This window comes from Martes martes (genome assembly GCF_963455335.1).
Source record: "Martes martes genome assembly, chromosome: 5".
NCBI lineage: Eukaryota > Metazoa > Chordata > Mammalia > Carnivora > Mustelidae > Martes > Martes martes.
The window spans coordinates 139,317,741-139,327,371 of record NC_137892.1 but is presented as its reverse complement, the minus strand read 5'-3'; the positions used below and the strand labels follow the sequence as shown (position 1 = coordinate 139,327,371).

The 9,631-nt window shown below is 48.1% G+C and overlaps 1 protein-coding gene across 1 annotated transcript; it reads left to right on the top strand.

Moving 5' to 3' along the window:
- Positions 1-5,002: 5,002 nt before the first annotated feature.
- On the top strand, positions 5,003-6,391 carry RXFP3 (relaxin family peptide receptor 3; the record flags this gene model as incomplete). The annotated part of the gene is made up of 1 exon (XM_080803299.1): positions 5,003-6,391. Exon 1 carries the CDS (start codon positions 5,015-5,017, stop codon positions 6,389-6,391), a length of 1,377 nt encoding a protein of 458 aa, XP_080659425.1. The 5' UTR covers positions 5,003-5,014.
- Positions 6,392-9,631: the final 3,240 nt, after the last annotated feature.

Genomic DNA, 9,631 nt, shown 5'->3' with positions numbered 1-9,631 from the left:
GTTTCCTGCTGGATGTTGTGATAACCTGTCCTACGGTGGTAGTCAGCTTTCAAGATGATCCCGGTGATGTCTGCCTGCTAGTCATCATACTCCTGTATAATCCCCCTCTCCATGAGTGCCGGCTGGACTTATTTTTTTTTTAAGATTTTATTTATTTATTTGACAGGGAGAAGGAGCACAAGGGGAGTGAGTGGGAGAGGGAGAAGCAGGCTCCCCACTGAGCAGGGAGCCCAATGCTTCCAGAACCCAGGGATTATGACCTGATCCTAAGGAAGATGCTTAACTGATTGAGCCACCCAGGTGCCCCTAGACTTATTGATAGGCCTCTGAACAACAGAATAGGGAAGAAGTTGTGGGAGTGTCACTTTTACTAGATTATAAAACACTATAGCTTTTATGCCAATTCCTCTCTCTCTCTCTCTCTTCTCTCTCTCTCTCATCACTCACCCTGCTGGAAACCAGCTGTCATATTATGAAGCAACCCTGTGCCGAATCCCACATAGCGAAGATCAAGGACTGCCAACAACTTTTTGAATGAACTTAAAGGCAACTCCCCACCCCCCACACTACATCTATTAAATAAACCTGCAGCCCCAGATGATAGCTTGCCTGCCACCTTGTGATAGACCTGGAGCCAATGATGCTACGCTGACCTACACAAATGGTGAGAGGATATGTGTTCTTTTAAGCTGTAAAGTTTTAACATAAATTATTATTCGTGAAGAGATGAAATGGAGAGAATATGGAATGAGAGAAATGGAAAAATAGAAAGAAGTAGATAGATTCAGGAATTTGGGGGGAGTTGTTTTTGTTCTTGTTCTTGAGAACATGCCAACAAGACCTTCTAGATTGAGTTAAATTGGTGTAAGGGAAAATGAGCGATAAAGAATTACTCTTGGGCTTTTTGTTCAAACAGTTATATGAAGAGTAATGCCTTTGACTAAGACTGAGAAATCTGAAGGAAATCAGCAACCATGTAGAAGTGGCAAGTAACAGTTGGATATGCAGCTCTGGGAATTAAAGGCTAGAAATCAGATCTGGGATGATAGTAGTGCCAACCTCACTGGTTTTCAGAAGTAGGTGAGAAAATGCTGATAAAGCCCTTTGCACAGTGCACACAGTTGTTACCTGCAGTGGGTACAATTGCTTCCCCTAAAAGGATGTGCTCAAGTCCTAGTCCCTGGTACCTGTGAATGTGACCTTGTTTGGAAATGTAAATGTACATTCTTTACAGATATAATTCGTTAGGATGAGGTCACATGGATTAGAGTAGACCCTAATTCAATGACTAGTATCCTTATATCCTTTGTGTCACAGAGACACAAAGATATACAACGAAAGGAGAATGTCATTTAAAGACAAAGACAGAGATGACAGTGATGCAGTTACAAACCAAGGAATCAACATAGACCCACCAGAAGTTAGGAAAGAGGCGTGGAATGTTTTCTCCCTCAGAGTCTCCAAGGAACCCACTCTGCCAACACCTTGATTTCTGACTTCTAATCTTGAGGATTTTGAGATAATATATTTCTGTCGTTTTAAACCACTGCTTTGCTGTTATTTGTTACAGCAACCCTAGAAAAATAATACGGTGTCCAAATAAATGTGGAGTATGGGTAGTTAATCATGGTTTCTATTATTATCATTCATGTTGTGCCATTGTTGTTTTTGTTGTTGTATATCCAAACACCTAACACATTGCTTTGCATATTAGGAACTCAATTCATAATTATGGTAAAATAAAAATCTGTGATATCTGCAGACTGAAAAGAAGTAATGCACCGTGAGGGGTAACTACACATATTCCAAAAGAATGTTGAAATGATAGGTTTTATCTGAAAACCCACTTTGCTTTATAGACTCCCAGAATTAAGATTCTGTATCTCCTCTCTAACCTGACTCCTGTAATTTCCTGTCTCCTCATCTGGATCGAGCTTAAGTTCTTCCATTTTGCTACAGTCTACCCAGAACAAACAATCCATGTGAGAACAGGTTCCCCCAAACTCACACCCTAACTTTTACTTACCTGTTTGTTATACTTTACATTATTTGGATTATGATATTATATACCTAAATGACATTTGACCACAACTAATGTTTCTCTCCTTCAATTTTTTAGATGATGTTTGAGAAAAGCATGGCTCATGCTTTTAAGTAAATAGTCTAAATTATCTTTAGTTCATATTGGAAAATTTCATTTCATATTTGGAAGTGGATTTTTGCTTCCATAACAAAGGCTTAGTTAAGTGATACTACAAATTCCTGAACATGATCTCTGGTTCATTTTCAGAGAGCAGATTTGAAAATGAAGAGCATTCTAGGCACAGAAGCATCTGACAGCATTCTCGGAGAGCAGCACTTGGGAACAGCCAAGGTCTGGTGTACCTTAAGGCCTGGTGTACCTCAAGAGCACATGCCCCCTCAAGTCCCACAATGAAGAAAATGTCATGGTTGGGCTCTAAAATGTGATTTTAGGAAAACTTGCCAAGACCTCCTTCTCTTCCTTTGCTTCCAGTCCTAGTGTGTGATAAAGTTTGGGGAACTTAATTTTTTTTTACATGGAAAATCAGAAAAGAAAGAAAAGTCCAGATGTTCCCGAACTTGGAAAAAAATTAGTATCTGGAAGAAGGCTTTTAAAATGTAGAGTCTTGGGCCCTTTTCAAATCTACTGAGAATCAGAGTCTCTGGGTCAGCGTGGGGCTAGGGGTAGAGTTGTAATTTATATTTTTAGCAAGTTGCCTACCTGACTCTGATGTCACCTGCTTAGTACCGAGCCTCAGAATGTTTGAAAACTATAATTCCTTCCATATACAGGTGTGAAAACCAAGGCAAAGGGCTGTCAGGGTATGCCCTAGTCTTCCTTGTTTTTCAACAGCACCTTGAAAAAAAAATTTTTTTTTTTTTTACTTTTTTTTAAAGAAAGGAGAGATAAAAATTTGATGGAGAAAGAACTGGTAAAACATGAAGTCAAAAGTGAGCTTGAAGGTGAGACTAGTAAAAAATACAGAGATAAGAGGTGTCCCCAAAGGCACCCTGTGGATTGGGAGCAGTAGTCCCAACAGCGCTGAGCTTCTCTAGATTAGAACTGTTTAAAAGGGGCTTTGGTTTTAGTTCATCCTTCACTAAAGTCCTGACGCCCTCTAGCGGACAAATGGGGAAGTCCAGAGTCTGTAGTGAAGCGTGTTCTGGGCTTGGAACTGGGTTCTCGCTTTGGAATCCAGCCAGACTGTTTCGGTTTCCCCTCATATGTTTTGGGTATCACATTTCTTTTTTAACTAGTGGCTTAATCTCTCCTCTGCTTTAAAGTCGCATCCTCTCGATATCTGTCAGTAAAGTTGTGGATTCTGCAGGAGAGAGGAGAGCCATGCTTAAGATTTTTTTAATCTCAGTTTCGTGGGGGACAGTGAGGAAAACATCTCAAATTTCTTAAGTTCACCCTTAAAAAGTACAATTTACACTAGAGCAGTTGAACTGGCATTTAAACAAACTGCAACCTGAGAAGTAATTCAAATGGCTTACACCGGTTCCCCTTGTCCAAAGTAACTTAGAAGATTCCTTAGCATTTACTTCCATTGGTCTGAAAAACACCTGCTAAAGAGTTCTGATCATAACAGTTGTCAGAGTGAGGGGCTGGTGGTCCAAAAATAGCCTTATGGAATCCTCTATTCCAATTCATCAAGGTAAAGAGAGTCATGTGGATAAACAATTTGTGGAAGAGCTTTGGTCTGAGAGCTGGACAGATGGTACCTAGTGTCCATGAAGTCAGCTCATAATGATATAGTCTCTGCTTAGCTTCAGTTCTAAGAATATGCCAAAGGCAGAGGGCAACACTTGAACCCAGAGTTTTGCTATACGAGGATGCTTTGAAAATCCTGACGGCCGCAGGCACCAAGTAGAAGAAGTAGAGCTTGTGTTTTTGTGTATCCGGTTAAAGCCCATCATCTGACTTAAGGTTTGGGCTTGAAAAGAGGCTACTCATTGCTTTCAAAAATAGAAATGGGCAACAGAGCGTGAAGTTTTAGAAACCCCTTTCATCGAATGGGATCATTTCAAAGATAAAGTGGGAGTAAGGAAGAAAGAAAAAAATTCGAATACCTGTTTACGTTTGGGCATAAGAAGAAAGAAAAAGGGATCGCAAATCAAAGCCGACTTTCTCCAGCAACACAGGAAAATAAAGGGTTACAACCATCTCCTGAAACTTTGAAGTGGAAAGGGGGAATCAGCTGGTGGGCTCTGCCAGCTACCCACGTCTTCCTCCTCCCCGAGGCGGGAGTGGCGAAGTTCAGCACCGCGGAAAGCGCCCCCCTCATGCCCGCGCGGGGGTTACGCATGCTCCATGGGAGCCCGCAGCCCGCGCTTTGCGGGTGCGGATATAACTCGGGTGGCCGCCGCTGATAACTCACTGGGAGCTGACAACAGCGGAGAGATGAAGGCGCGAGGCAGCGAGGTCGACATCGAAAGACCTCCGGGGGTCAGAGCAAGGTAGACGGAACTCTCCTCTCTGTCTCTTTCCTCTCAAGGGACAGAAACCTCGTCCAAGCAGCAGCAGAGAAACCGACAAAGGTTTGAAAGAGAAGGAGGGAGTCCCTTGTAGCGGTCCTGAGCGGCAAGGTGGGTATAAGCTAGTGCCCAGAAAGGGCAGTGTGGGGAATGTCTGGATCATACAGCAAGGACCGGAGACTCCGACCTTGGCCAGAGAACCCTTGGATGCCCACCGCTCGCCTCAGGAGCAGCGCTGCTCAGTTCTAGATCTCCCCTCCAGAACAAACGCCAAGCACAACTCGGGCCCCCAAGGCTGTGTACCCCGCGCGGGGAAAGCCTTTGGCACCCAGTTCCCGGGGGCTATCTACAGATGCGGCTTTGAAAGCTCCCACGCACGCCCTGCGCCCTCGCCGGGACAGAACCCCCAGCAAGCTGGACTCGCTTTGGTCTTCACTTCTGCCCTCCGCCCTCCCTGAACATGACCTAGAGGCACCTGCGCTTGGAGGCAGTCGCCGCAGCCACGACAGTCACCATGAATAAGGAGGCTGGCGGAGATGAGCTCGCAGAACTCTTCGGTCTGATCCCGTACCTTCTACAGGCGGCCAACACCAGCGGCAACACATCGCTACAGCTCCAGGACTTGTGGTGGGAGCTGGGGCTGGAGTTGCCTGACGGCGCGGCGCCGGGGCATCCCCCGGGCACCGGCGGGGCAGAAAGTGCGGACACCGAGTCCCGGGTGCGGATCCTCATCAGCGCGGTGTACTGGGTGGTTTGCGCGTTGGGGCTGACTGGCAACCTGCTGGTGCTCTACCTGATGAAGAGTAAGCAGGGATGGCGCAAGTCCTCCATCAACCTCTTTGTCACCAACCTGGCGCTGACAGACTTTCAATTCGTGCTCACCCTGCCCTTCTGGGCGGTGGAAAACGCTCTCGACTTCAAATGGCCCTTCGGCAAGGCCATGTGTAAGATCGTATCCATAGTGACGTCCATGAACATGTACGCCAGCGTCTTCTTCCTCACCTCCATGAGCGTGGCGCGCTACCACTCGGTGGCGTCCGCTCTTAAGAGCCACCGGACCCGAGGGCATGGCCGGGGCCAATGCTGCGGCCAAAGCCTGGGGGACAGCTGCTGCTTCTCAGCCAAAGCACTGTGCGTATTGATCTGGGCCTCCGCCGCGCTGGCCTCCTTGCCCAACGCGATCTTCTCCACCACCATCAAGGTGATGGGCGAGGAGCTGTGCCTGGTGCGCTTCCCAGACAAGTTGCTGGGTGGAGACAGACAGTTCTGGCTGGGCCTCTACCACTTGCAGAAGGTGCTGCTAGGCTTCGTGCTTCCGTTGTGCATCACCAGCCTGTGCTATCTTCTGCTGGTGCGCTTCATCTCCGACCGCCGTGTGGCTGGGACAGAAGGAGGAGCCTCAGCGGCCCGGGGCGGCCTGGCCGCAGCCAGCGCCCGGAGACGGTCGAAGGTCACCAAATCGGTGACCATCGTGGTCCTATCCTTCTTCCTGTGTTGGTTGCCCAACCAGGCTCTCACCACCTGGAGCATCCTCATCAAGTTCAACGCCGTGCCCTTCAGCCAAGAGTATTTCCTGTGCCAGGTATACGCGTTCCCGGTGAGCGTGTGCCTGGCTCACTCCAACAGCTGTCTCAACCCCATCCTCTACTGCCTGGTGCGCCGCGAGTTCCGCAAAGCGCTCAAGAGTCTACTGTGGCGCATCGCGTCCCCTTCTCTAACCAGCATGCGCCCTTTCACGGCCACCACCAAGCCAGAGCCCGAGGAGCAGGGGCGGCAGGCCCTGGCACCTCTCCACCGGACCGCGGAGCCTGACCTGGTCTACTACCCGCCTGGCGTGGTGGTCTACAGCGGGGGGCGCTACGACCTGCTGCCCAGCAGCTCTGCCTACTGACTCGGGGGCAGGGGACGCAGTCACAGCAAAGTGGCCTTCCCCGGGTGGGGAAAGAGGAAAGCGGAATAGGCGATGCTGGGGGCCCATCGGATGAGAGGTAGGAGGGACCAGGGCAGGGAAAAGCCTAAAGGAACAGCCTGTGAAATGGCGGGGGAGGGGAGGCCGTCTGCGGAGAGGGAAGGCTTCAGACCAGGTGAAGAGAGGACGCTGGCAAAGGGGCCGAGGTCAGACTCACAGGAACAAGCCGCCAGCCTGCGTCCCCTTCTCCCCACATAGACTTCTTCCTCCCCTTAAGCTCTCAACACGCGGCAGGGTGAGGGCGTCCGGAAGCGGAGAAAGGAATCAGGAATGTAGAGAAATTGGGGCACAAGGAAGTGGGGCTGCGCCGACAACTGAGCGCATTTACTCCAGCCACTTTTATGGAGCTCTTGAAGGGGTCTTCAAAGTGCATCCAAACGGGGGAGCCGCCCACAAAACCTTTACTTTGCGCCTCGCGCGCGAGACCGCCACAACGCCATCTGACTCGCAGCGTGGTTGCGCAGGGGACCTAGTTTGGGAATAAGATACTTTTTCGGAGTCGCAAGAAAGTACTGACAATCCAGATCCGCCCTCCAGAGAAAGGCACCACGAGAGGGGTACCTCCCATGGAGCCATTGTATCGTTCATCATCCTGGACAGAGCCGGTAGGTGCGCGGGAGCCGGACCGCGACTCTGTGCTTAGGCGTCACCCGAGGCAAAATACTTGTCTCCAACAAGCGCTTGAGATTCGCGGGGGAGTGGCGTCACTGCGGGAGGAAGCCGGTGCAGAGAGGGGAGAGGGGCTGAATAGAGACATCATCGGGCAACGGCCTCTATAGGAAAAGGGGAGCTGATGTCTCACTTGGTGACTGAGCAGGAAGTGAGTGCGCCAGGCGCTGGCAGCCGGGACGTCCCGGTTCCCGGAGGGCAGAGCGGGTCCCCTGGAAACACAGCGCGCTACAGACTGCGCGGTGCAGGCGAGCTGTGCCCTGGAGCAACTTGACAAGGTCTGAGTAGACAGGCCTGGGAGTGGGGACTTTTCTGCAGCACTCCCCTCCCCGCCCCCACTCTTCGCGAATCCGGACGTCCGTTTGATAGAGGCTGGGGGCCAACCCGTAGAGGGATGGCTCCGCCAGGGTTTTTGTAGGCTTCAACAGAAAACTAAGATTATGACTTCCATCTACCACAAAGACCAATAAACAAACAAACAAACTAGGAAATGGCCACATTCATTTTATTTTTTTGAGTGCCAGTTGTGTGCCAAGCCCTGTACTGGCTGCTGAGATGACACATACAAGCTAGACACACTAATGATTTTGATATCTAGAAAGAGACACAAGTCATGTCCACAAGGCAACTAAGTCACTGAACGAAGAGCTGAATGTCATAACAATGGCTAAAAGAAAGTGCGTCCACCACAGGGATGGAAAGCTTAGCTCTGCTGGGGGTTCAGAGACTTCCTCACCAAAACAGTACTTGAGATGGACCTAGAAATATGGGTACAATTTAGATGGGCAGGAATGGCGATTTAGACAGGCAGCAGGGACACAGAGAGGACATTTGAAGCTGAAGAAAAGCAATGATTAAAGGTTGGAGATTGGCCTGTCAGCTGCATGGGGGGAGGGAGCAAGAAATAAAGCAGTTTGGCTTCCTTTTCTTCTACAGAATTTCCTGGGATTTCTGTTCAGAATTTAGATGTCCCTGTATTTATTTTGTTTGTCTGAGAATAGAACATTTTTGTCCCAGACAGAACATATCATTGGTATCCTCAGAACAAATACTTGAGTTCCCAAAGGTGGTTAAAGACTTTTAAATTTTACTTCTATCCTCTCATTCAAACATCAGTGGAGTTGAGTTAAAAGGGCAGAGTGTTTATTTGAATATTTGAGTGAGTGTGCATGCATATGTAAAAGGGGATGGGGTGGGTAGATGCCCCAGGGTGGGTGCTCTGGCTCCTTTCTTCATGCCTGCAGCCCATCCAGTGCTCTAGCTGAAAAGAGCTTCACTCATAATAAAGATCATACCCTGTGGCTGGCCAGGGATGACAACTCTTAACTTCTTGGGGTCCGGGTAAGAGGGTCCTCTGCTGCAGGTCACCCTCCTAGCTCACCCATTCATTGATTTCAAAATATTCAATCACCAGAACAGTCTTTGGAGAAATGATCAGGAAATAAACATTGAAGTCTGCAAATAACTCCATTTTAAAACCTTACAGAGGCCAAAGACAGGTGGGTAAAGCAAGAGGGGTAGCTTGGTGCTGTCTCTTTTATAAATGTAGGGTACCAAGTCACGTGGGGGTCCTCTGAGCATTTGCTCATCATCATCTCACACTTATGGGGAAGGGAGCAGGGATTGATTGTCCCTGATCATTCCTCTAGCTCAGTCATGACCTTGCAGCTCTAGGATAGTTAATGTGAAGGAGACAGAGGAGGGAAGACTGGAAGACAGACTGGTTTTGAGGGTTGATTGTCTCATGTAATTTATTGAATACTGCATTGAAAGTGAAAAAAACAACGTAGCTCTATGGGGACAGAATGGTTGTCAATGTACCAGTTGTTCACCTTTGTGATCGTGAGGCTGACTGGGAGCTGTGGCTGCCACTGCCAGGCATCAAGAGAGAGAGTCATATGGCATATCACCTAGGAAAGATCAAAATTCAAAATTCGAAGTATGGGTTTCTTCTTAATGCGCATTGCTGCCCAACTATCATAAAGTAAAAAAAAATTTTTTTTTTTTTTGTTAAGCCCAACTGTTGTTAAGTCAGGGACTATCTGTCTGTATGAGCGAATTAAATATGAGTAAATTAATATCATAAAATAAATCGTCAGCAATATTTTGTGTATTGGTGAATTAACGAAAAATATGACCCTCTGACAAAATACGGACCTCTAATTAGAAAAAACACAACACATGATAGAATAAACCCAATTGTCGTGTGTAGAACTAGTCTGCTTCTCAAGCTTGGTCAAGGCCAGAAATACCCTGAGATGGAGGCACTCTCTCCCACACTCAGCCTTTGCCCCAGTGAATGGAGGCCGATCCCAGTCGTTCCTAAGATGAATAATGCCTGAAATCTGGAAACTGTTGTGCAGAGAACTGGCAGAAAGTGAAGTGTGGGCAGACCACTGATGCTGAAGTCATAACACAGGGCATCCAACGGGCAGACCCCAAAACTGCAGAGCCAAAGGAAGAGATTGATTTCCTGCCATGGACTTCCCAGTG